The sequence below is a fragment of the Nicotiana sylvestris genome, chromosome 1 (genome assembly GCF_000393655.2).
Source record: "Nicotiana sylvestris chromosome 1, ASM39365v2, whole genome shotgun sequence".
NCBI classification, from domain to species: Eukaryota; Viridiplantae; Streptophyta; class Magnoliopsida; order Solanales; family Solanaceae; genus Nicotiana; species Nicotiana sylvestris.
The window spans coordinates 166,840,806-166,867,532 of record NC_091057.1 but is presented as its reverse complement, the minus strand read 5'-3'; the positions used below and the strand labels follow the sequence as shown (position 1 = coordinate 166,867,532).

Below are 26,727 nucleotides of genomic sequence, written 5' to 3'. Positions count from 1 at the left end.
CTGCTTGCGGGTCCCTACTTTACATGTTCCCAGTGGAGCCTCAAAGTAATTGAACACTTGCGTGAGCAAGAATCTATAGGGAAGCCCGTGATTGCCATCTTTGAAATCAACCACTTTCTGCATGTGCTCAATCATTATGGCAGGCAAACTCACAGGGTTGAAACAGTCCAATTGCTCCATTAAGAATAAATTAGATATGGAAGTGATAGATCTCCTTTCTGTTCGACGCAACAGGACTTTGTTCACCAGTTCAAACAACAACTGGTAGACGGGAAGCAGTGCTTTCTTATAAACCTGGTCCCCCTTTTGATTAGAGTTATCTTTCACAACTGCATTTCGGAAGTTGTATTGACAAACATCTCTCACACTAGACACCCCAACAGTAGCAACTTGCAGAATTTCCCCAAATAATTTCACGTCAAAGACAATATCTACCCTATTTACTAAAGCACACACATGGTCAGTATCCACTGGAAAGAGACTGGCAAAGAATCTCTTGACCTCCTTCTCATACACTTTAGGAGTGTCAATGTAGAACAGACGCGTTCATTGCTGAAACTCCACCATTTCTAGAAGTTGCTGCATTCCTGCCATCTCAGAGATTGTTGGGTCAAACATGCGACCCATCAAAACCTTTTGATGCCTTAGTCGCTCAGATCCAAGGCAGAAGTCGCTTCTAGCTTTCTTCCCAGAATTGGGTTCTTCAAATGTTTCCCATTTGCGTTTCCTATGTTTTTCTCCACTAACTTTACCTTTCCCCTTGGACTTGACAAGAATATCTTCATCACTCACTGCCTCTTTTGTCTTGGTCTAAGAAGTAGATCCTTTTTCTATGGAGACAGACTCAACCTTTTTCGAGGACCTCCTAACAAAGGAACCAGGTTCCTCAGGGGTTCCTTCCTCCACCACAACGACGGGGATAGCTTCATCACTTACAGGGCCACCATTTTTTACCAACTTTCTCCTTTTCTTTTTACTACTTTTCTTGCTCTTTTGAAGTGCGGAATCGTAGGCTGCTTTGACTTGAAGCCTGGTAGTAGGCCGCTTACTTTCAAACTCAAGAGTGGTAACAACCCTGCGCTGACTCAAGAATGCATCTAGGGCCACATTGTCCAGGTCTTCTTCATCACTAGACCTCATTTCTAATACTTGAATATTTAGGGGCACAACATTGAAAGCAGGTACAACACTATCCTGGGGATGAGAATCCTTACCTAGGTCCTCCGGAGAGGGATGATGTTCCTCATGAAATGCCCCAGTAGTGTATACTTTTGCATCCCCTTCAACAGCCAGAAGGGTCCCTTCTACCCACACGCTATGTGACTCTTGTCTCTAAGAAATAACTTCATGTAGTATGCCATCCGCGGATATGACAAACACAGTCTTTTCTTCCTCAACAGGTGCTTCCACGACCATGGAGTTGACGGTAACGATGGCGGATCCTTCTGTGAAGTCAGTATTTTCACCTTGTTTTCCAGTTAGGGTTTACTGGTGTGGGCATCAGATGACGTTGAGGATGGAATAGTGGTTTCAGGAGTTTCAGAGTAGGGAGGAGGTTGGGAAACTAGGTAAGGAGTGATTGTAGTAGTGGAGGTGATAGAGGGTAACACGAACTCAGTGAAGGGGGGAGGTTCCATGGATGGGTCAGAGGTTTTCTCAGCCATTGGAGGTGTGATTATCCTTCCTTTTTTGGTGAATCTAGAATAGGGCTTATGGTTAGGAAGAGCATATGAGAAGGGTCTTTAAATGGAGAGGACAATTATGAAGTGAGAAGAATAGGTACCGGTTCTGAAACGGCAGTTGGGCATACAGAATCGTGATGTTTTAGAGGGAGATGAAATGTTTTGAATTGAAGAGATGTGACAGTCAGATCTAAAAAGTTAATGACATGGCAGTTGTATTTTGTGCCTTTTAAGACGTGTATTAAAAGATGTACAGAACTACTAACCTTTAGTACAAGAACCTGGTTCTTGTGAAACATTTTCTTCAAGCCCTCCTTCATTAATCCTCTTTTATCAGTCATGTATTGCATCTACTGCTTCTATGCTTATCATGCGTGTTTACCTGCAACGGTATTGAAGTTAGTTAGGCAGGGCCAGAAATCACTTTCAACCTATTATTTCTTAATAACTCTAGCCAACTCTATCAGGTTCTTAGTTTGGCCTAAACAATCCCAACTTTATTCTGTTTCTTTCGAATTGTTCCCTACTTAGTGCCTTGGTAAAAATGTATGCAATTTGATCTTTAGTGCTGCAGAACTTCATGCATATCAAACCTTTCTCCACATTATCTCTCAGAAAATGATGTCTCGCATCAATATGTTTGGTCCTTTTATGTTAGAATGGATTCTTTGCCATGTTGAGTGCACTGGTGTTGTCACGTAGGAGAGGCACACTCTCAGTGAGAACTCCAAAATCCTCCAGTTGCTGCTTGATCCACAGAAGCTGAGCACAGCAGGATGTTGCAGCCACATATTCAGCTTCAGTTGTTGAAAGAGCCACCGAATTTTGCTTCCTTGTACCCCAAAAGATAAGACATGATCCTAAGAAGTGAGCCATCCCAGAAGTACTTTTTCTATCCACAAGATAACCTACATAGTCTGCATCAGTATACCCAATTAGATTAAAATTGTCACCTGATGGATAATATAGCGCCAGGTCCTGCGTGCCTTTGAGATATCTCAATATTCTTTTAGCAGCCTTCAAGTGAGACTCCTTGGGGTTGGATTGAAACCTCGCACACGCTGAAAACAATATCAGGTCGATTGGCAGTGAAATAGAGAAGAGACCCAATGATGCCTCTATATATTGTTTGATTCATAGGAGATCTTGTTTCATCCATGTCCAGACGAGTGGCAGTTGCAATGGGAGTGTCTATCACCTTTGATGCTTCCATGTCAGACCTCTTCAAGAGTTCCTGGATGTATTTTTGCTGACAGATGGAAGTACCTTTTGGGGATTGTTTTACTTTAAGACACAAGAAGAAATTTAATTCCCCCATCATGCTCATTTCAAATTCACTCCCCATAAGTTTTGCAAATTCTTCACATAGAGAGTCAGTTGTTGCTCCAAAGACGATATCATCAACATAGACCTGAACAATGAGTAGGTTCCTTCCTCGTTTCTTTAAGAAAAGAGTGTTGTCAATCTTCCCTCTCTTAAAGACATTTTCTAAGAGAAATTTTGACAATATTTCATACTACGCTCGAGGAGCCTGCTTTAGCCCATACAGGGCTTTGTCCAATTTGAACACATACTCAGGGTGCTCATGACTTTCAAACCCAAGAGGTTGCTTCACATAGACTTCTTCCTTAAGTAGTCCATTCAAGAATGCACTTTTGACATCCATTTGGAATAGAGTGAATTCCATATGAGAAGCAAAGGCGATCAGAATTCTGATGGCTTCCATGCGATCCACTGGAGCAAAAGTTTCATCATAGTGAAACCCTTCCTCCTGATTGTAACCTTGAACCACTAGCCTAGCCTTGTTCCTTGTGGTAATTCCATGCTCATCGAGCTTGTTTCTGAATACCCACCTGGTTCTTATAATGGTTCTATTTGGGGGTCTGGGTACCAGGTGCCACACACCGTTTCTCTCAAACTGATGCAGCTCGTCTTGCATGGCTGTAATCCAATCTGCATCTTTTAGGCTTCCTTGATGATTTTGGGTTCTATCTGGGAGAGAAAAGCTGAGAAGGCAAGTGAATTTCTAGCTCTTGACCTGGTTTGGACTCCGGAATCTAGAGGAGTGATTATGTTGTCTATGGGGTGAGAACTTTGATGTCTCCAGTTAGATGATTGGGGTTCATTCTGAGAAGAAGAAGGTATGTTTGGCTGATTTTCCTCTATCCTTCTCTCAGATGCAAGTGGAGTTCCCTGAACTGCATCAACCACTCTTTCTTCAGCTTCAATGGTTGTAATTGAAGTGCTTGGTTCGGTAGATGATGAGGCAGCGTTGTTTTCATTTGCCTCCTTCATTTGACTCATCATATCTGCCTTTCTGTTTGTCATGTTAATGACTTCACCAGGAACAAGTAAGGGTTCTTGTTACGACCCCGGTTCGCCCTCCGTGAACCATCGCGATGGCACCTAGTCTCTACAACTAGGTAAGCCTAATTTGCGGAAGAAAAAGCCAAAATTTGCAGAAGTAAACAATTTAAAACAGAAATAAAGCAGTAACAATGTTTAAATGTGCCGCTTGGTATACACCATGTTTAACTCTCAATATCAAACATAAATCCAAGACCCAGAAACCAATGAATCACAAGCTAAGAAATGAAATACTACATAGCTCTAACTCTGGAATTTCTAATAAAGAATAGAAAAATACAGAAGGGCTAAATACTAAAGGCGGGAATAGAAAGGGACTCCTTGGTCTGCAGACGTGGCAGATGTACCTCGGAGTCTCTAAGAAGTCGCCTCCCTCAACGATAGTAGGCCTGAGTAGAAGTACCTGGATCTGCACATGAAAAACATGTGCAGAAGAGGAATGAGTACACCACAGCAGTACTCAGTAAGTGCCAAGCCTAACCTCGGTTGGGTAGTGACGAGGAAGGTCAGGACCCTACTGAGGTTAAATAAAATATAAAGATCAACAGTATAGAACGAAATAGTATAAATGAGTACAGCAGTAAAATAACACAGGGATAATAGAACAGCAACAACTATACAGAACAAGGTAAACATGGAAAGGAAATACAGCTTAGCATCGATAGTAACAATCGGGGATCTCCCAAGATACCATCCCGTAGTCCCATCTTTACATATCCAGTGAATCTTCAGGATACCGTCCCGTAGTCCATCAAATATATATGTCCGAAGGATCTCCCCGGATACCGTCCCGTAGTCCAACTCATGCTGCGCGGGATCTACCAAAATCTCATTCTGTAGTCCCAAATGTAAATACCTAATATTGGGGGAATCTACCGGGTGCATTCCCGTAGTTCCATATCACTGTGCAGGGGGATTTACCGGGAATCTAATTCGTAGTCCCAAAGTAAATATGTAGGGAGGATCTACCGGGAATCTAACCCATAGTCCCAAAATAAACAGACAAGGAGGAGCTACCTGAATCCCACATCCGTAGTCCCAAAATAAATACACAACAGCAACAAGAAGATAAACAGAAATAGCAAACTTCATATTAAGGAAATAAGTGATTCTAGCCTAGCATGCTGCACAGAATTTAAGTAAGGCAGGTTGGATCATATAAATCAGTTAAGTCACTTAAACATGTTTTCCTAATCTAACAACAGGCTTAATAGTGCAAGTAATAGAAATAGGAAGGAAACATACTAGTAATTACTTAAAGAAAATCGGATTTCCAATAATTTGCACAAGTACGCACTCATCACCTCACAAACAAGGTATTTCAATTATCAAATATACCAATCCTAAGGGGAAGGTCTCCCACACAAGGTTAGACAAGCCACTTACCTCGAACCAGCTCAAAATCAACCCAACACCACGTCTTTGCCACGAGTACTCGACTCCAAATGGCCCAAATCTATTCAATTAAATTGCATAACTTAAATAACACTTCAATTAACTGATTCTACAATTAAATTCTAAGCTAATACGCAAAATTATGTAAAATGACCGAAATGCCCCTCGGGCCCACGTCTCGGAATCGGGTGAAATTTACATTTTCAAAAACCTCGTACTCTCACGAGTCTATTCATAATAAGAATACTAAAATCGGAGTCCAAATGACCCCTCAAATCTTCATTTAAATGTCTTTTAAACTCAAGCCCTAATTACCCTTTTTTCCCAAATTTCTCACCATTATTTAAGTCTTTAATCATATGAAAACGAGTTATAAAGCCAAGAACGTTACCTCCAAGTGATTCCCCTTTGTTCTCCTCAAAATTCCCTCTTAGAAGATTCAATCCCGGATGAAAATGGTGGAAGAATTGCTTAATTTTGCAAAGGCAACTATTTATATGTTCTGCCCAGCGTTTACCACATTTGCGGCCCTAGGACCGCATCTGCGGACAAAACATCGCATTTGCGACCCTCACTAAAATGCCAGCTTCCGCATCTGCGGACCCTTAACCGTAGGAGCAGTTCCGCTTATGCGAGCCTCACACCGCATCTGTGGTTTCTGAAGAATCAACCCAAAGCCGCTTCTCCGGCCCTTTAGTCGCATCTGCGGTCCCCAAGCCACTGATGCGAAAATACCAGAAGCACCAATGTTACAGCTACTGCAAAACTTCTTCAACCTTCCCGTCAACCATCAGAAATTACCCCGAGGTCCCCGGGACCTCAACCAAAAGCACCAATATCACCTAATATCTTATTCAAACTTGTACTAATCCTTAAAACGCCTAAAACAACATCGAAACCTCGTATTAATCAAGGATTTAAGCCTAAGAACCCCAAATTTCCTCAAAATATGCTTTCGATCAAAAACCCAACCAAATCATCCCGGAATAAACTGAAATTTTGCACGCACATCCCAAATAACATGACGGAACTACTGAAACTCTCGAAATTCCATTCCGACCCTCGGATCAAAATCTCACTATCGGACCGGAAACTCTAAAAACTCAACTTACGGCATTTCAAGCCTAAATTAGCTACGTACCTTCAAAACATACTCTGAACATGCTTCCCACTCTGAAATCACCCAATGGAGCTAACAGAACCATCGGATTTCCATTCCAAGGCCGTCTTCACACTGTTCTGACTACAGTAAATTTTCCAACACTTAAGCTCTCATTTAGGGACTAAGTGTCCCAAAACTCTCCGAAACTTAAAACTGAACATCCCGACAATTCAAATCAACAGAATTAAACTTGGGGAAAAGCAGTTAATAGGGGATCGGGACGTTAATTCTTAAGACGACCGGCCGGGTCATCACATCCTCCTACACTTAAGCATTCGTTCGTCCTCGAATGAGCATAGAGACATACCTGAGGTAGTGAGAAGATGAGGGTAACGGCTGCGCATATCCTGCTCGGTCTCCCAGGTCGCCTCCTCGACTGGATGGCCTCGACATTGAACCTTTACTGTAGCAATGTCATTTGACCTCAGCTTTCTAACCTGCCTATCCAATATTGCTACTGGCTCCTCAACATAAGATAGATCCTTGTCAAACTGGACTGAACTGAAATCCAACACGTGCGACGGATCACTGTGCTACCTCCGGAGCATCCAAATATGAAATACCGGATGAACTCCTTCCAAGCTGGGAGGTAAGGCAAGCGCATAAGCAACCTCCGCAACACGCCTCAATATCTCAAAAGGGTCAATAAACCTCATACTCAACTTCCCGTTCTTCCCAAATCTCATAACACCCTTCATAGGCGAAACCCAAAGCAGAACCCGCTCTCCTACCATATAGGAAACATCACGAACCTTCCGGTCCGCGTAACTCTTCTGCCTGGACTGGGTTGTACGGAGTCTATCCTGAATCACCTTAACCTTCTCCAAAGCATCCTGAACCAAATTTGTGCCCAATAGTCTAGCCTCCCCCAGCTCAAACCAACATACCGGGGATCTACACTGCCTACCATATAAAGCCTCATACGGTGCCATCTGAATGCTGGACTGATAACTATTGTTGTAAGCAAACTCTGCCAATGGCAAGAACTGATCCCAAAACCCTCCAAACTCAATCACACACGCATGGAGCATATCCTTAAGAATCTGAATAGTGCGCTCGGACTATCCTTCCGTCTAAGGGTGAAATGTTGTAATCAACTCTACCCGAGTACCTAACTCACGCTGAACGGCCCTCCAAAATTGTGATGTAAACTGAGTAACTCTATCTGAAATAATGGAAACTGGAATACCATGCAGACGAATAATCTCCCAAATATAAATCTCTGCCAACTACTCCGAAGAATAAGTAGTACACACATGAATAAAATGAGCGGATTTGGTCAGCTGATCCACAATCACCCAAATGGCATCAAACTTCCTCAAGGTCTTTGGGAGCCCAACTACAAAGTCTATTGTGATCTGCTCCCACTTGCAGTCCGGAATCTCTATCTACTGAAGCAACCCACCCAATCTCTGGTGCTCATACTTCACCTGCTGACAGTTGAGACACCGAGCTACGAATCCAACTATATCTTTCTTCATCCGCCTCCACCAATAGTACCGTCTCAAATCCTGATACATCTTTGCAGCACCTGGATGAATGGAATACCGCGAGATATAGGCCTCCTCCAGAATCAACTCTCGTAGCCCATCAACATTAGGTACACAAATCCGACCCTGTATCCATGGGCGAAGCCACCTTTAGCAAAAGGTGGTCAACTGACCACCCTTCACCGAAAAATTATAAAAAATTACACTGTGTAAATAAGTAAAATATCAATTTTAGATATATAAAACCTATATTGAACACCCTTTGTCGAAGTTTTTTTTTAATTCTTTCAAGTTTGAAACCCTTGGAAACATTTCTGGCTTCGCCACTACCTGTATCCTCAATACCCCATCATCCTCAATAGTCACATCCCTAGCATCACCGTGCTGAATCTTGTCCTTGAGGACAAGAAAATGAGGGTCATCATACTGCCGCTCCCTGATACGATCAAATAAGAAAGACCGAGAAACCACGCAAGCTAGAACCTGACTGGGCTCTGAAAGATCCAATCTCACAAACTGGCTGGCTAAGGCCTGAATATCCATCGCCATAGGCCTCTTTGATGTTGGTAAATAAGCCAAACTCCCCAAACTCTCTGCCTGGTGACTCAAAGCATCGGCCACCACATTGGCCTTTCCCGGGTGATACAAAATAGTGATATCATTGTCCTTTAGCAACTCTAACCACCTCCTCTGGCACAAATTTAGATCCTTTTGCTTGAATAGGTGCTGCAAGCTCCGATGGTCAGTATAAATCTCAAAGGGAACCCCGTATAAATAATAGCGCCAAATCTTCAAGGCGTGAACAATGGCAGCTAACTCAAGGTCGTGAACAGGTAGCTCTTCTTATGTATCTTCAATTGTCTGGATGTGTAGGCAATCACCCTAACGTCCTACATCAACACCGCACTGAGGCCAACCCTCGAGGCATCACAATAAGCAGTATAAGACCCCGAACCTGTAGGCAGTATCAAAATTAGGGTTGTGGTCAAAGCTGTCTTGAGCTTCTGAAAGCTCGCCTCACACTCCTTCGTCCACTAAAATGGAGCACCCTTCTGGTTCAACCTAGTCATAGGGGCTGCAATCAATGAAAACCCTTCCATAAAACGACGGTAGTAACCTGCTAAACCAAGAAAATTGTGGATCTTTGTAGCTGAGGATGGTCTGGGCCAACTCTGCACGACCTCTATCTTCTTCGGATCCACCTAAATACCCTCACTCGATATCACGTGACCTAAGAATGCCACTGAATCCAACCAAAACTCATATTTCGAGAATTTAGCATATAACTTTTTCTCTCTCAAAGTCTAAAGCACTGTCCTCAGGTGCTACTCATGATCTTCCCGTTTCCATAAATACACCAGAATGTCATCAATAAAGACAATGACGAATGAATCAAGATACGGCCGGAACACACTGTGCATCAAATGCATAAAGGCTGTTGGGGCATTGGTCAGCCCAAATGACATAACAAGGAACTCGTAATGACCATACCGAGTCCTGAAAGTAGTCTTCGAAATATCTGGCTCCCGAATATTCAACTGATGGTAACCTGAGCGCAAATCAATCATAGAAAACACATGTGTGCCCTGAAGCTGGTCAAACAGATCATCAATACGAGGCAAAGGATAATGGTTCTTCACTGTAACCTTGTTCAACTGGCGATAGTCAATACACATATGCATAGAACCATCCTTTTTCTTCAAACAAAATAGGAGCACCCCAAGGTGAAACACTAGGCCGAATAAAACCCGTATCAAGCAATTCCTGTAACTGATCTTTCAACTCCTTCAACTCAGGAGGAGTCATACGATATGGAGGGATAGGAATGGGTTGAGTGCTCAGCAACAGATCAATGCCATAATCAATATCTCTATCAGGCGACATGCCTGGGAGATCAGTTGGAAACACATCGGGAAAATCTCGTACTACTGGAACTGAATCAACTGAAGGGGTATCAATACTGACATCTCTCACATAAGCTAAATATGCATCACACCCCTTCTCAACCATACCCTGAGTTTTAAGAAAAGAAATAACTCTATTGGGAGTGTAATCTAAAGTACCCCTCCACTCAATATGTAATATACTTGGCATAGCCAGCGTCACGATTTTGGTGTGACAATCAAGAATAGAATAATGGGGCGACAATCAGTCCATGCCCAAGATAATATCGAAGTCAACCATACTGAGTAAAAATAAATCGGCTCTGGTCTCAAAACCACTAAGAGCAACCAAACACGACCGATAAATGCGGTCCACAACGAGAGAATTTCCCATAAGAGTAGAAACATAAATAGGGGAACTCAAAGAATCCCGTGATACACCCAAATGTGGAGAAAATTAAGAAGAGACATAAGAATAAGTAGAGCCTGGATTGAATAGAACCAATGCATCTCTGTAGCAAACCAGTATAATACTTCTGATGACAGAATCGGAGGCAAGAGCCTCGGTACGGGCAGGAAGGGCATAGTATCTGGCCTGGCCTCCCCCTCTAGGGCGACCTCTACCTCTCTGACCTCCACCTCTAGCTGGCTGAGCGGGTGGGGTAGCAACTGGAGCTGTAACCATAGCCTGAGAACTCTACGGGGCACGTTGTGGCTGAGAAGTCTGTGGAGGTGCACCCCTCCCGAGTCTGGGGCAATCTCTCACCATATGGCATGTGTCACCACACTCAAAACAAGCTCTGGGAGGATGTGCTGACTATGACTGGCTAGTGCCAGGTCTGCTGGATTGACCTCTAAAAGACCCCGCACAGGAGGTGCGCTAGATACCAATGATGCATAATAAGGCTCATGAGGTCTAGGAGGAGCTAGAGCACTACTGGCTGCGGGAAGAGCTGAATGAATAGGGCGTCTCATATAACACCTACCATGATGACCTGCAGTTGGTGTACGTGCACCAAAATAATGGCCCGGCTCTCAAGACCTCTTGGCCTCCCTCTCCTCTTTCTCCCTAGCATGCATACCCTCAATCCTCCTAGCAATGCTCACCACCTGCTGATAAGAAATATCCATCTCTAACTCACGAGCCATGCTAGATCTGATGTTTGGAATAAGGACCTCAATAAACCAGCAAACTCTCTCGCGAACAGTAGAAACAAAGGCTGGTGCATGTCTAGCCAAACTGCTATAACAAACAGCATACTCTGAAACAGTCATAGCACCCTGGCGCAAATGCTCAAACTCTGCACGCCATGCGTCCTTGAGGCTCTAAGGAACATACTTCCTCAGGAACAGATCCGAAAATTGAGCCCAAGTCAGTGAAGCAGCCTCATCTGGACTGTCTAACTCATAGGTGTGCCACCACTCATAGGCAGCTCCTTGAAGCTGAAAGATAGTGAAAGAAACCCCGCTCGATCCTAAAATACCCATGGTACGGATAATGCGGTAACACTCATCAAGGAATCCCAGAGCATCCTCCGATGCTAGACCACTGAATACAGGAGGCTTGTACTTCTTGAACCTCTCAAGCCTTAACTACTCATCCTCCGAGGCAACTCATTATATATATATATATATGTGTGTGTGTGTGTCTGAAGGATATCCCGAGATATCGTTCCGTAGTCTAACTCATAGTGCACGGGATCTACCAGAATTCCATTCCGTAGTCCCAAATGTAAATACCCAGTACTGGGGGAATCTACCGGGTGCATTCCCGTAGTTCCATATCACTATGCAGGGGGATCTACCGGAAATCTAACCCGTAGTCACAAAGTAAATATGTAGGGGGGGATCTACCGAGAATCTAACCCGTAGTCCCAAAATAAACAGACAAGAGGAGCTATCGGAATCCCACATCCGTAGTCCCAAAATAAATACACAGCAGCAGCAAGAAAATAAACAGAAATAGCAAACTTCATATTAAGGCAATAAGTGATTCTACCCTAGCATGCTGCACAAAATTCAAGTAAGGCAGGTTGGATCAAATAAATTAGTTAAGTCACTTAAACATGCTTTCCTAAGCTAACAACAGGCTTAATAGTGCAAGTAATAGAAACAGTAAGGAAACATACTAGTAATTACATAAAGAAAACCAGATTTCCAACAATTTTCACAAGTGCACACTCATCACCTCACGTACAAGGCATTTAAATTATCAAATATACCAATCATATGGGGAAGGTCCCCCACACAAGGTTAGACAAGCCACTTACCTCGAACCAGCTCAAAATCAACCCAACACCACATTTTTGCCATGAGTACTCGACTCCAAATGGCCCAAATCTATTTAATTTAGTTGCATAACATAAATAACACTTCAATTAACTGATCTACAATTACATTCTAAGCTAATACACGAAATTATGTAAAATAACCAAAATGCCCCTCGATCCGACATCTCGGAATCGGGTGAAATTTACATTTTTAGAAACCTCATACTCCCACGAGTCTATTCATAACAAGAACACTGAAATCAGAGTCCAAATGACCCCTCAAATCTTCATTTAAAAGTCTATTAAACTAAAGCCCTAATTACCCCTTTTTCCCAAATTTCTCACCAATATTTAAGTCTTTAATCATATGAAAACGAGTTATAACGCCATGAACGTTACCTCCAAGTGATTCCTATTTGTTTTCCTCAAAAATCCCTCTTAGAAGCTTCAAACCCGGATGAAAATGGTGGAAGAATGGCTCAATTTCGCAAAGGCAACTATTTATATGTTCTGCTCAGCGTTTACCGCATTTGCGGCCCGCTTCTGCGGACAAAACATTGCATCTCCGACCCTTACTAAAATGCCAGCTTCCACATCTGCGGACCCTTAACTGCATGAGCGGTTCCGCTTCTGCGAGCCTCACACCGTATCTGCGGTTTTTGAAGAATCAACCCAAAGCCGCTTCTGCGGCCCTTTTGCCGTTTCTGCGTTCTCCAAGCCGCAGATGCGAAATACCAGAAGCAGCAATGCTACAGCTACTGCAACACTTCTTCAACCTTCCCATCAACCATCCAAAATCACCCCGAGGCCCCCGGGACCTCAACCAAAAGCACCAATATCACCTAATACCTTATTCAAACTTGTACCAATCCTTAAAATACCTAAAACAACATCGAAACCTCGGATTAATCAAGGATTTAAGCCTAAGAACCCCAAATTTCCTCAAAATACGCTTTCGATCAAAACCCAACCAAACCATCCCCGAATAACCTGAAATTTTGTACGCACAACCCAAGTTATATGACGAAACTACTGAAACTCTCGGAATTCCATTCCGACCCTCGGATCAAAATCTCACTATCGGACCGGAAACGTCAAAAACTCAACTTTCGGCATCTCAAGCCTAAATTAGCTACGTACCTCCAAAACATGCTCTGAACACGCTCCCCTCCCCGAAATCACCCAATTGAGCTAATGGAACCATCAGATTTCCATTGCGAGGCCGTCTTCACACTATTTTGACTACGGTAAATTTTCCAACACTTAAGCTCTCATTTAGGGACTAAGTGTCCCAAAACTCTCCAAAACTTAAAACTGATCATCCCGGCAATTCAAATCAGTAGAATTAAACTTGGGGGGAAGCAGTTAATAGGGGATAGGGACATTAATTCTTAAGACGATCGGCCGGGTCATCACAGTTCTCCATCTTGATCTTTGTTAGCGTTCTTCTCAAATGATGGGTGAGATTCATCAAAGATAACATGGACGCTTTCTTCAACACATTGAGTCCGCTTGTTATATATCTTGTAAGCCTTGCTTTGAGATGAGTGGACAAGAAATATCCTCTCGTAACTTTTGGCATCGAACTACCAAGCTGATCTCTTCCATTGTTGAGAACATAGTATTTGCATCCAAACGTTCTTAGGTAGGTCAGCTTGGGTTTTCTTCCATTCAGCAGTTCATATGGTGTCTTGTTCAAAATTGATTTGATCATGCACCTGTTCACTAAGTAGAAGGCAGTGTTAATATCTTCAGCCCAAAAGTTCTTTGCAAGTCCAATGTCAATCAGCATTGTTCTTGCCATTTCTTTCACAGCTCTGTTCTTTCTTTCTACTACACCATTTTACTAAGGAGTTATGGGAGCTGAGAAGTTGTGAGAGATACCATTTTCATTGCAGAAATCATCAAATTTGACATTGTCAAATTCTGTCCCATGATCTGATCTAATGCATACAACTCTATACTCCATCTTCACCTGAATGTTTTTCACAAAGGCCACAAATACTTTAGCCATTTCATCTTTTGTTCTGAGAAACAGAGTCCATGTGAATCTGGAATAGTAAACCATGTCACAAAAATATATCTCTTTCCTCCTCTGCTTTGCACCCTCATAGGTCCACACATATCCATATGCAAGAGCTCAAGTGGTTTTGAGGTGCTCACATCTCTTTTTGACTTAAAGGAGGACTTTACATGTTTTCCTCTAGCACAAGCATCGCAGACTTTTTGAGTTTTGAATTGTGACATAGGCAAACCATGGACCAGGTCTTTCTGAATTAGTTTGTTCAGAAGAGAGAAGTTTGTATGGCCCAGTCTTCTATGTCATAGTTCAGCATCATCGTCAACCGCCTTCAGACAAATCAGATCACCACTCTGTAAAGATTCAAAATCAGCAACATAGATGTTCTTGTATCTTTTGGCCACCAGGACTATTTCACCAGTCACAAGGTCAGTGACTGTACATATTTTGGATAAGAACTCCACCTTGTTTCCCTTATCGCAAATTTGAGAGACACTCACGAGACTGTACTTGAGTCCATTGACATAGTACACATTTTCAATAGAGTGAGTGAGTGACTTTCCAACTTTTCCAACTCTAAGAATGTACCCCTTTTTGCCATTGCCAGAGAATACACTCCCTCCCTGCAGGGCTTTTAGTGAAAGAAAGTTTGTGGTATTCCCAGTCATATGTTTCGAACATCCACTATCCATGAACCATTGTTGACCACTTCCTTTCACTGTCCCCTGCACAAGAATTTTAGGAGTTATTTTTAGGAACCCAAACAAGGTTGGGTCCCTTGTAGAAACCAACAGGATGAATAAGAGCTCTTTTAGTCTATGCAGGTAATGTGCGTTTTCTATAAGTGGAACCTGGTCCCTCTTTTGTGATCACAGTTTCAGTAACCACTTTATCTTTTGGTACTGATTGATTTTTGGCCTAGACACCATCCTTTGAGTGCCCAGTGTTCCCATATTGGGTCCGAGGCCAGTTATCAAATGTAGTGGTGCTTTTACTGTGAGGGTTGTAAGGATCCTTTTTCCTTGAAAAAATTGCTCCCCGCCATTTTTCACTATCATTAGTGAACAAGGCAGTGGTAGCCTCTACAAACCAGGTCCACTTTAGAGACTTTTCAAGGTCATTAAATTACTTTTTCTAGATTGGCTTGGAGGAGCTCATTTTTCTCAATTTCAGCGCTTATCCTACTTCTCAAGGCCTTCACCTCATCTTCAAGCCTAACATACTCCTCACTAACTATCTCCTTTCCTCTTTCAGGGTTTTTAGGTTTTGACTTAGTCAAGGGCTCTACTATTTGTTCCCTTTGGTCAGCAGCTTCTACCAAGAGATCACTCTTTTCTTTTCTAAGAGTTTCAATGGCATTCTTTTGATCAGTAATTAGAGCCACTAAGTCTTTCCTAGTATGTTCAAATTCTTCTAGTTCTAAGAACAAGGAATCCCTATCCTCCGCAAGACTACAAAATGCAGTAATTAAAACATCAGCAAAACACATTAGTTTTTTTGGAGAGTAGGATTTTAGATTTTTCTGAGCATCCCTGAAGTTTACCTCTTCATTGTCATTGTCTTCATCATTGTCTGATTGCCCCATCAAAGCAAGCGTTGAGTCATATCCAGTCTCCTCGCCTTCAACTGCCATCGTAGAACTATCGTCAATATTAGTTTTATTTTATTTTACTTGTGTAGTTCCATCATAAGCTATTTCCAAAGCCTCCATATTTCCTTAGCAGTGTCGCATGTAGAGATTCTGTCGTACTCATTAGGTTCCAAACCATATACCAGAATTTTCTTGGCACGAGCATTCTTTTTCAATGCTTTCTTGTCTGCTTTAGTGTATTCTCCACTGGTCTTGGTTGGAACAAACGGACCATCGCAGATAATATCCTAAAGCTCGCAATCCTCAGCCATGATGAAATCATGCATTCTACCTTTCCACCACCAATAGAATTTTCCATCAAACTTGGGTGGGTGGTATATGGATTGACCTTCTTCAAGATTTAGTGGAGCCGTCATGAGGATCATTCCTAGGTGTTAACCTAATAGGAGGAACTCGCTCTGATACCAATTGATAGTTTGTATGGGTCCACCGAGTCTTAGAGTACCTGGTCATCTACAAGGTTTTGCTGAGAGCACTTAGTAAAGCAGTAAGTAAATAAGGCACAAGATTTTTTACGTGGAAAAATCCTGCACAGGGGGATCAAAAAACCACGACCTACATATGTAGACTTTTAACTTTACTAACTTGTAATCTTACCTAATACAAGCCACTTTACAATACTTTTGATTACAAAGGATTTACTCAACTAACTTGTGGTACCTTTACCACAAGCCATTTTGTGACTATCCTAGTTACAAAGGCTTTTTCTAACTTGTGGTGCTATCACCCCATGACACTTTTCAATACTACGATTACAAAGACTTTTCTTTATGACTAAATCTAGTCACAACCTAAACTCAGCAAGTTTGAGGATTTACAAGAGGACTCCTAATCAGTATGCTTCTAAGTAAGTGATTTAGGAGATATAGTAAGTACAACAACAAGGTTACAACTCAATTAGGAAAACAACAATCAATCTTTTAGGAAATGGTCCGTAGTGGCGTTCAACCTTGTTCTTCAAGCTTGAGTGGATGATGAGTTTTCTGTTTTTGCAAAAGCTTTAATGAGAAATAGAAACCTTTCAGTGATGTCTTTGTTTGAAGTTTCATCGGGTATATCTTGATCACATCACTTGAGGTGATGTGAGTGCTTTGTTTGGTCAAAGAGTAAGTGGGATGACAGTGTATTGCAGTGCAGCAGTAAGTGGGAGCACCAAGTCCTTGATTTGTTCCTAGCTCCTGAATCTGTAGCAGTTCATCCTTAGCTGGATTCCGTTTAAGTTTGCAGCAATCTAAGTAGGTCAGGTTCCCTATCTGGTTCTTATCAGTAAGTTTGTTAGATCATCAAAACACAAGGCAAGAGTATTTAAGATTTATTAGAATGTTAGAGCATATGCAACAATAAAGGTCATTTTTCTCCTCTTAGTGTGTTTTCTCTCATGAGTAGTTAATACCATACTCTTCAATAATTTTACAGATTTGTTTGGATTGCTTTGTTTTCTTTAATTTCCTTACTGCTATTATTGTGCTTTATTGGTAAAGTTTGTGATATGCTCCTATTTTCTCTGTGGTTTTAACATTGTTCTCTACTGTTTCATTTGGTATTTAATTAAAATTGCTTGACTTACGAATTTTCAATTGTTTATTTATCAAAAATAAGTTTCAATGTTGTTGATTCACCTTTTTGTTTTGGGTTTACATATTGACATTAGTTATAGTAGATTAATGGCCAGTTGGATTGTGTGGCTAATATGGGCCATATATGATTTTAATAATCTGAAATGAGTTAGTAGTTTAGGTTGCATAATGAGTTTTAACAGAATACAACTTAGTTGTGTTTTAGTGGGGTTCAGGTTTATTGGGTAGAACATGGACCAAATAATTTATTTTTTATCGGGCCAACTTAATAAGAACAAAAGTTGACTCATTTCCCTCAATTGTTCCACATCCTTGTCTCAATACATATCAAATGTAGTTAAAACCTAATGATACATGCGCTAGGTGCTTTAGGCACGATTAATAAATCGTCGTGGCCATGGGTACGGTTCCTACGGCATGGTCACGATACGTAAATCCCAACTCAAGTGCGCGTTTCACGTGACTTGACCACAACTTCAAATAATTAAAATAAATATATTGTAAATCGCAGGTACATTTCACGTGGCATAATTTGCAATATACACAAATGAGTGCGCGACATCGCAAATTATTCAAACAAATTCCATAAATACCAAAAGCGGTTAATATCTAATTAAAAATGGTTAGAAAGTAATAATACACAATAGGTTTTAAACATGTAATAAATCAGATAATTGGGCCAATTATTAATAGTTGAGTGATCGTACTAAAGTCACGAAACTCGGAAGTGCCTCACACCTTATCTCGGGTTAACAGAATTCCTTATCCCGACTTCTGTGTTTGCGGACCATAAATAAGAGTCAATTTGCTCGATTTGGGATTTTAAAATAAATTGGTAACTTGGGACACCATCATAATTATTCCAAATGGTGACTCTGACTAAATAAATAATCTCATTTTGAATAATATTACTTTAATTGGAAAAACTTCACATCCCATAAGGAAAAAGAGGTGTGACACAATCAAGAGTTGCAATGTGTCTAAAATGGTATGTCTTGTCCAATCACCGGTAAGTTTATCACATAGCTTATGTGATAAATTTGATGACTCGCATGAGCCAATCAGAATCAAGCAAGAGAGTTCACATGTAGCTAGATTGTCCTCCTCTACCATTATAAATAGAGGGGTTACATAACTCGCTGAGGATATTGAGAATTGGATAAGAGCATTCCGCAATTGGTGATGGCATCCACAAACAGAGAGATCAATCATCAAATGTGTAGTTCATCAACAAAGGAGTGATCAACGGAGTTCTTCCCGGATATCAACCCGAAATAACAAAGTGTTGCTTGACATTCTTGGTGATTAAATACATCACAATGAGGTCTACATCATCCTACATTTGAGAAAGACGCTTCTCAAGCCCTCAAAACACAGAGAATTACAGAGTTACACAGTTGTAGCTTCTAGAAGCTGATACGATGGTCCAGATGTTGCAGGGTCAATAAAGATCAATGTCTCTGATGAAATCAACACAATTAATCCAATGTTAATTAGGCCTCCATGTATAGCTCTTTAGTCCAGTCTAGAGACTAATATATTCACTTCTTTACTTTGTTTATTTGGAAGACAACTTTGTAGCTTCTCTAGATTTGCTTTGTTCTTCAGCCATCTTCTTCAAATCATTTGCTCCATGTTAGCCCAAGTAAATGTGAAGTTTTGAAGACTGACAAAAGAACTCATACATGAACCAGGTCCATCTTGTGAAGCACAGTCGTGATCAACCCAATCATGTGAGATATACATGAATGAGATAAATCTAACTTATCAGAAGTAATATCTCCTGACCTGATCAAAAAGGTTTCATATTGGATAAGGAGAGAAAGACTCATTACACAAAGAGAACACAGTTTAGGAAGAGGATAGAGTTAGAGTATGAGATCAACTAGAACTCTTCTACCATAGAAGAGTAGCATTTGTATTCCAGTCAATCTCTAATTACTAACACCTTAAATATTAGTGTTGTTCTCTTTTACAGGTAATGCACATAAGCAGAAGTTAAATGTGAATTGAGAGCAAAATAGCAAGGCAATTTTGCAAGCAATTTATGTGTGATTCAAGCGTGCAATCCTGAAGCTACTTGAACCAGATAGAAGAACCAGTTCCAAGTGTCTATCTTTTATTCTAGTTCAATTATAGTAGATGATTTTACATTGTACCTTTCAACTTTTATAAAATCACTTGTATTAGGTACTTAGAGTTAACTTGAAGTTGTCGCAATAGTTAAGGCTGTGTGCCACAACGAGATTAGAGTTAATCCTAGGTTTACAAAAGAGTTTTTGTAAATGCAATTTTTGGCTCAGTGATTTTAGTGGAGAGTTTAGGAAAATCCTACTGGAAGGTAGGTCGTGTTTTTTCACCTTTTGAGCTAGGTGTTTTCCACGTAAAATCTCTATGTTCTTTATTTTATGTACTTATCATTCCACAACAGTAGTAGTTGGTGGTTCTTCTATAATCAAGATAAGCGAAAATTGGGTACCACACGAATCCCCCCCCCCCTCTTGTGTGGTATTGAAGTCTAAAACATCAATTGGTATTAGATCAGGTTATCCTTGAAGAGTCTAACACCTTAGGAACATATCAAGATGAGTGTATCACCTAGAAACTGGGAAGGGCAATCCATTGCTAGGCCTCCACTCTTTAACGGCAAGTACTATTCCTGGTGGAAGAACAGGATGAGGGACCACATCATAGGAGAAGACTATTAATTCTGAGACATAGTTACTGATAGCCCCTTACTACAAAGAAGAATGCTGATGGAGTGGGCGTGCCAAAGACAAGAGCTGACTGTACTGCTGAAGATTTGAAGAAATGGGAAAAGAATGTCAAGGCCAAGAAATGGCTTGTGTGTGGACTAGGTCCAGACGAGTATAGTAGGATTCAAAGTCGTACCACTGCTAAGGAGATATGGGACACCCTACAAGTAGCCCATGAAGGAACTCCTCAAATAAAAAGATCAAGAGGAACACTGCTATATTTTCAATATGAGAATTTCACTGTGAAGGAAGGAGAAACCATCCAAGAGATGTACACAAGATTCACAGCACTAACAAATGAACTTAAGTCTCTTGGAAGAATTATCCTTGAAGAAGATAAGGTTAAGAAATCCTGACAAGGGTCTTGCTAGTAACTAGGGAAAGCAAAATCACGGCTATTCAGGAATCAAAAAACATTGCTACCCACAAATTGGATGAACTGATTGGAAATATCACTACCTATGAACTAAGAAGGAAAACTATGAAGATGGATGCTCCCAAGAATCAAAGAAGACTGGCTCTCATAATAGCTGAAGGTGAATACTTAGAGGATAATGAAATGACTATGATCACAAGGGATTTCAAGAAGTACCTAATGAGAGGAAAGGATTCTTCAAGTGATGCAACCTTCAACAAACCAAGGGATCCTAAAAACAGACCAACGAGGGCTGCTACAAATGTGGTAAGACTGACCACATGATCAAAAATTGTCCCCAATGGGAAATTGAATGGAAAAAGGAAAGGGCTAAACGAAGAAACGGGAAGAAGGAATAGGTTCAACCCAAAAGGAACAAAGGATAAATAAAGGCTATGGTTGCTGCTTGGGGAGAAACCTCATATGAGGATTCAGAAGATGAAGCTGGAGATGAACAAGCATTTATGGCCATTGGAGAATCAGACGATGAACAAGAGGTATGTGTTATTCATCTCAAAGACAAGATTAAGTTTTTGTCTAAACAAAGGGTATATGAATTATTACTAGACGGCATTGATGAGTCTGAGGTCATAAACAATGAGAAAGAATAGTTGTCTAGGGAATGTGTGATCCTAAAAGCCAAGTGAAAAAATCTGGAATTTAGGGCTAGTGAAAGTGAGTAAAAATATTGAGTTAAAGAACCAGGTTCTTGAACTTGACACCATTGTCTTAGAACTTAGGTCTGAAAATTTAAAACTGAAATTAGGAACAGGTAAGAAGAAAGTTGATCACACGCATCTCACCTTAGAAGAAAATCTAGGGAAATGAAGGATGAGTTGTACAAGAAAAATGAGAAGATAAGAGTCCTAAAAGAAGATCTAGGCAAGGTGAAGCATGAACTAGATAGAACTTGCAAATGGAATAAGTCCTCTGATGCACTATCCTGGCTTCAAGAGCACCACGGTAGCAACAAGATAGGACTTGGCTATGGCACCCCAGCACCTAAGTGGGATCCCAAAAGCAAATATATCACATATCCTGAAATTAAAATCTGCACACATTGTGGCAACACTGGTCATTACAAAAATGATTGTAATGCAAAAGAAAAGGCTAGTCAAAAGAACAAAACATTTGTTCAAGAGAAAAGTAGGTTGCATGGATGGGCCAAAAGGAATTTAATTTACCCATTTGCCTATAGAAAGGGACCCAAACTAGTTTGGGTTCCTAAGACTAACCCCTGATTTTGTTTTGCAAGTCCAAGTGAAGGGAAGTAGCCAAATATGGTACATGGATAGTGGCTGCTCAAAGCATATGACTGGAAGCAAGAACCAGTTCCTTTCACTTGAGGATCTAAAAGAAGGTAATGTCTCCTTTGGCAATGGGAAGAAAGGTGAGATCATTAGGGTTGGAAAGGTAGGTAAGACAGATTCACATTCCATTGAGAATGTGTACTTGATAGATGGCTTAAAATATAGCCTAATCAGTGTATCACAACTGTGTGATAGAGGTAATCTGGTAGCATTCACCTCTACCAAATGTTTTGTGATTAATCTTACCACTGACAAGATTGTTTTGCAGGGAAAAAGAGTTAACAATATTTACATTGTAGATTTGTCCACTCTTTCAGAAAATGAACTCACTTGCTTGTGTGTGTTGGACAGTAATCCCCTCCTGTGGCACAAAAGACTTGGTCATGCAAGTCTGAATAACTCAACAAATTAGTCTCCAAGGACCTGGTAATAGGGTTACCTAACATCAAGTTCAAGGAAGACAGAGTTTGTGAGGCATGTGCAAGGGGAAAGCAGGTAAGATCATCTTTTAAAAGTAAGAAAATGGTAAGCACAACCAAGACGATGGAACTGGTTCATATGGGATCTCTATGGTTCAATGAGAACATTGAGTAGAGGTGGTAAGAAATATGTGATGGTACTTGTTAATGACTATTCTAGGTTTAACAAGGTATTGTTTTTAACATCTAAGGATGAAGCATTTGACATGTTTACTGCCTTTGTTAGAAAAACTCAGAAACAACTAGGTAATCAACTTGCATCAATTAGGTCTGATCAGGGAACTGAATTTGAAAATACTAAGTTTGCTGAATTTTGTGATGAGCATGGTATAGATCATAATTTCTCTGCCCCTAGGACTCCTCAACAAAATTGAGTAGTTAAAAGAAAGAATAGGACTCTTGAAGATATGGCCAGGACTATGCTTCTTTCTAGTAAACTGCCCTATAGCTTCTAGGTAGATGCTGTAAATACTGCATGTTACATCATTAATAGATGCATGACTAGACCTCTTATAGAGAAGACTCCCTATGAGTTACTTAAAGAGAGAAAACCAAATATATCACATCTTAGGGCATTTTGATGCAAGTTCTTTGTGCATAATAATAGAAAGTACTCCCTAGATAAGTTTGATCCCAAAAGTGATGAGGGAGTATTCTTGGGATATTCTTTACATAGCAAAGCCAAGTGTACAACAAAAGAACTTTGTGTGTAAAAGAAAGTGTACATATAGTTTTTGATAAAACTAACATTCTTTCTGAGAGACAGGAACATGAAGATGAAGCTATTGGGCTAGTAAAAGAATTGAGTGAAGTCACAGCTCAAGCTGAAGATGCACCAAAAGAAAGAACAGGTGATGGAACAGGTGATTCCATCCAGGGCAACCTAATAGGGGGAACTGAACAAAGAAGAACTTAAACCAATCCCCAAATGAAACCTGTCCATGAGCCTATTCCTCAGCAATAAAACATGGGAGAAACTTCAAACATAACACAATTGGTTGTGAAACCTTACAATTATCAAAGTTCCCATCCCATTGAGAACATAATTATTGATCCAACATCTGGAGTTAAAACTAGATCACAATTAATGAATCTGTGTGCTTTTAATGCTTTCTTATCTCTTATTGAACCTAAAAATGTTGCTGAGGCTTTACAGGATGAAGATTGGGTAAATGCAATGCAAGATGAACTTAATCAGTTTGAGAGAAGTCAAGTTTGGCATCTAGTTCCAAGACACAAGGACATATCAGTAATTGTCACTAAATGGGTCTTCAAAAACAAGCTTGATAAAAATGGAACAGTTACAAGCAAGACTGGTGGTCCAAGGTTATACCCAAGAGAAGGGCATAGATTATGATGAGACCTTTGCTCCAGCTGCATGACTGGAGGCAATAAGACTCCTTATAGCCTTTGCAGCACACGTGGAATTCACTCTTCATTAGATGGATGTCAAAAGTGCCTTCCTGAATGGCTACCTAAAAGAAGAAGTGTTTGTCAAACAACCTCTAGGGTTTGAGAGCAAGGAGTGTCCGGAACATGTGTACAAATTAGACAAGGCTCTTTATGGACTCAAGCAGGCTCCTAGAGCATGGTATGAATGATTGTCCAAATTCCTGCCTGAACATGTCTACAAGAGAGGTAAAATTGACAGTACTCTATTCCTGAGGGAAAAAGGTAAGGATTTTCTTGTAGTACAAATATATGTTGATGACATCATCTTTGGGGAAACCACTGACAAAATGAGTAAGGACTTTGCCAAATTAATGGGGAGTGAGTTTGAAATGAGTATGGCGGGTGAGTTTAACTTTTTCTTTGGCTTACAGATCAAACAAAACCCAAATGGAATCATGATTCATCAGCAGAAATATGCAAAAGAGTTGATTGAGAAGTTTAAAATGGATAAATCAAAGGAAATAGACACACCCATTTCAACAGCTACTAAATTAGACATAGATGAACCAGGTTCATCTGTTGATCAGAAGTTCTATAGGGGTATGATTGGTTCACTTTTATATCTTACTGATAGCAGACCTGACATAGTTTTCAGTGTAGGGCTTTTTTGCAAGTTTTCAGGCAAATCCTAAGGAATCTCACTTGACTGCTGTCAAGAGGATACTGAGATATTTAAAAGGCATTACTTATCTTTGTCTTTGGTACCCTAAAGGTAGTAACTTTAATCTAGTTGGATATGCTGATGCTGACTACGCAGGTTTTCTTGTGGATAGGAAGAGAACCTCAGGTATGGCTCATTTTCTTGGTTCATGTCTTGCATCATGGGCAACTAAAAAGCAGAATTCAGCGTCCTTATCCATTGTTGAGGCTGAATATGTTGTTGATGCCTCTTGTTATGCTCAATTGCTATGGATCAAACAATAGCTGATAGATTTTGGCATTGAAGTTGGTTGTATTCCTATCTTTTGTGATAACACTAGTGCTATAAGTATGACAAAGAACCCAGTTCATCATAAGATGATTAAGCACATAGATGTTAGACATCACTTCTTAAGGGACAACTAGGAGAAAGGATTGATTACCATAGAATTTTGTGCTATTGATAAACAAATTGTTGATATCATTACTAAAGCACTAAGTAGAGAAAGCTTTGAAAGGAACAGGTTAGAATTAAGGATGATTAATATCACCTAATAGGACCATCTCTGAATGTACGATGAAAAAAATTGAGAAAACAAATTTGGCTAGGAAATCTGGAACTTGTGTAAATATCTAGATTAATTTTTACTTAGCTTCATACTGTAAATAGTATACTCATGTGACATGTGTTAATATGACTCACTAATCTCAAAAAAAAAAATCTATTGTGGTAAATTAAGGCATGATCAAGAGAATTCTAAATGAAGAACCTGGTTCATCAGTATTGGTTCATCTGAATGATAAGGTATGTTTTCTATACTCTGCATAATTAGAAATATAAATATTTAAATCATGAGCAGAGTCCTACCATTTTTCAACACATTAGAAAATCCTATCCGTTTGTTTTGAACCAGTTCCATCCTTATTAGAATCATTGCCACAAAAAATGCCTAAAATCTAGGGAAGCATAACCGTTTGTTCGACCTGTAATTTTAGGTTGATTAGACCTCTAATTGACGGCTAAAGCTACCGTTATCCATTAAATGACTCTTTCTCTTTAAATACTCATTATTACTTTCTGCCACCCTCATTATTCTAAACCGTCAAAAATCTTTTTTCACTATAAATTATTTTCTTCTCCAAAAGCCTAATTCACAAACTCTCTGAAGCCATTAGCTACAATATCGAACCCTCAAGATAACCCAGGGACTCCTCCACTACCATCCCCTTGTGGTTCCTTCACGCCGCCTCCAACCAGTACAAACCCCTAGCCTAAGAAAAGACATATTAAAATGCTAGCCCGAAAAACTGTAGCCTTAGGTGCATTGTCAAAGAAATTAAACGCACAATTGAAGGCTACCCAAGCCCAAGATTCTGAGAACTCGACGATTCGTTCAAATCTGCTAGTGAGGGGGAAGAACCTGGGTCTTTTGACTCTGAGAAAACTCAAAACTCCCATTCTAACGTAAGTTCTGCTTTGGCTGAAAATTTAGAAAATAGGTTTATTTTGGTTGGGCCTATTAGGGGTGTGGAAATGCTTGAATTGGGAAGGTGTGGAGGTAAAAAGAAAATTGAAAAAGAAAAAAAGAGAGAGGGTGTATGTGGTGATGTGAGGGGAAAAGGGAAAGGAGTGGTTGGTTCTTTACCCAGTTCTGAATTGCCGTTACTAGCTATCTGTGGGATTGCACAGGCAACTGTGGAAGAAAGTGGCAAGAAATCAGGGGAGGCTACTGAAGGGTTGGTTAATCTAAGTTCACAGGCAGATGAACCTGGTTCATCTATTGAGGAGACCCTAGCAGACCTTCTGAAGAAAGTAGGTGCCAGTTATGATCCAAAGAAAAGGAGAACTCCAACACCAAAAGCCCTCAGTACAGCTAAACCTTCAGAGAAACGAAAGGCTTCCTCCCCAAAAACTACTGAAACTCCCTTGCCAAAGGGAAGAGCCATAAGAAGCAGGGTGAAACAGAGTGAGAGTGACCTATAAAAGGCTTTGGCTGAAAGTAACAAGAAAAGGATGGATAAAGGAAAAGGTAAGGTTGCAGAGTCCTTTGAAGCTGTTGATGTTGAGGAGATGGAACAGGTCCATCAGGAGGACCATACAATAGAGGTTCAGACCCCCAAGCCCAAAAAGACCAAGACTTCTTCCAAGAAGTCTTCATCTGTGTCTAAGGCTGTTGAA

At 40.5% G+C, this 26,727-nt stretch overlaps 5 protein-coding genes across 5 annotated transcripts; 2 read left to right on the top strand and 3 right to left on the bottom strand.

Annotated features, from left to right (window-relative positions):
* Positions 1-2,336: 2,336 nt before the first annotated feature.
* On the bottom strand, positions 2,337-3,027 carry LOC138876921 (secreted RxLR effector protein 161-like). The gene is made up of 2 exons (XM_070156167.1): positions 2,850-3,027; positions 2,337-2,743 (listed from the first exon to the last, which is right to left on the bottom strand). Exons 1-2 carry the CDS (start codon positions 3,025-3,027, stop codon positions 2,337-2,339), a joined length of 585 nt encoding a protein of 194 aa, XP_070012268.1.
* A 10,606-nt stretch (positions 3,028-13,633) lies between these two features.
* LOC138876917 (uncharacterized mitochondrial protein AtMg00710-like) lies at positions 13,634-14,053 on the bottom strand. The gene has a single exon (XM_070156163.1). It carries the CDS (start codon positions 14,051-14,053, stop codon positions 13,634-13,636), a length of 420 nt encoding a protein of 139 aa, XP_070012264.1.
* A 518-nt stretch (positions 14,054-14,571) lies between these two features.
* Positions 14,572-15,902, bottom strand: LOC138876916 (uncharacterized). The gene is made up of 2 exons (XM_070156152.1): positions 15,399-15,902; positions 14,572-14,994 (listed from the first exon to the last, which is right to left on the bottom strand). Exons 1-2 carry the CDS (start codon positions 15,900-15,902, stop codon positions 14,572-14,574), a joined length of 927 nt encoding a protein of 308 aa, XP_070012253.1.
* A 2,580-nt stretch (positions 15,903-18,482) lies between these two features.
* Positions 18,483-20,609, top strand: LOC138876914 (uncharacterized). Its single transcript, XM_070156147.1, has 2 exons — positions 18,483-18,506; positions 20,229-20,609. The coding sequence occupies exons 1-2, from the start codon at positions 18,483-18,485 to the stop codon at positions 20,607-20,609; spliced, it is 405 nt and encodes a 134-aa protein (XP_070012248.1).
* A 2,815-nt stretch (positions 20,610-23,424) lies between these two features.
* LOC138876913 (uncharacterized) lies at positions 23,425-24,833 on the top strand. Its single transcript, XM_070156139.1, has 3 exons — positions 23,425-23,783; positions 24,035-24,095; positions 24,531-24,833. Exons 1-3 carry the CDS (start codon positions 23,425-23,427, stop codon positions 24,831-24,833), a joined length of 723 nt encoding a protein of 240 aa, XP_070012240.1.
* The last annotated feature ends 1,894 nt before the right edge of the window (positions 24,834-26,727 follow it).

Excerpts from the sequence above, each read along its gene's own strand:
- LOC138876921 (XM_070156167.1), bottom strand. The coding sequence starts at position 3,027 with ATGGGGAGTGAATTTGAAATGAGCATGATGGGGGAATTAAATTTCTTC. Across the intron at positions 2,744-2,849 it reads TCCCATTGCAACTGCCACTC|CGTGTGCGAGGTTTCAATCC; the intron begins GTCTGGACATGG and ends TATTGTTTTCAG.
- LOC138876917 (XM_070156163.1), bottom strand. The coding sequence starts at position 14,053 with ATGGCAAGAACAATGCTGATTGACATTGGACTTGCAAAGAACTTTTGG.
- LOC138876916 (XM_070156152.1), bottom strand. The coding sequence starts at position 15,902 with ATGGCAGTTGAAGGCGAGGAGACTGGATATGACTCAACGCTTGCTTTG. Across the intron at positions 14,995-15,398 it reads TCCAAGCCAATCTAGAAAAA|GGGACAGTGAAAGGAAGTGG; the intron begins GTAATTTAATGA and ends ATTCTTGTGCAG.
- LOC138876913 (XM_070156139.1), top strand. The coding sequence starts at position 23,425 with ATGGGAGAAACTTCAAACATAACACAATTGGTTGTGAAACCTTACAAT. Across the intron at positions 23,784-24,034 it reads AGCAAGACTGGTGGTCCAAG|GCTCCTAGAGCATGGTATGA; the intron begins GTTATACCCAAG and ends GGACTCAAGCAG. Across the intron at positions 24,096-24,530 it reads TGAACATGTCTACAAGAGAG|GCAAATCCTAAGGAATCTCA; the intron begins GTAAAATTGACA and ends GCAAGTTTTCAG.
- LOC138876914 (XM_070156147.1), top strand. The coding sequence starts at position 18,483 with ATGGTATGTCTTGTCCAATCACCG. Across the intron at positions 18,507-20,228 it reads TATGTCTTGTCCAATCACCG|CCCCTTACTACAAAGAAGAA; the intron begins GTAAGTTTATCA and ends AGTTACTGATAG.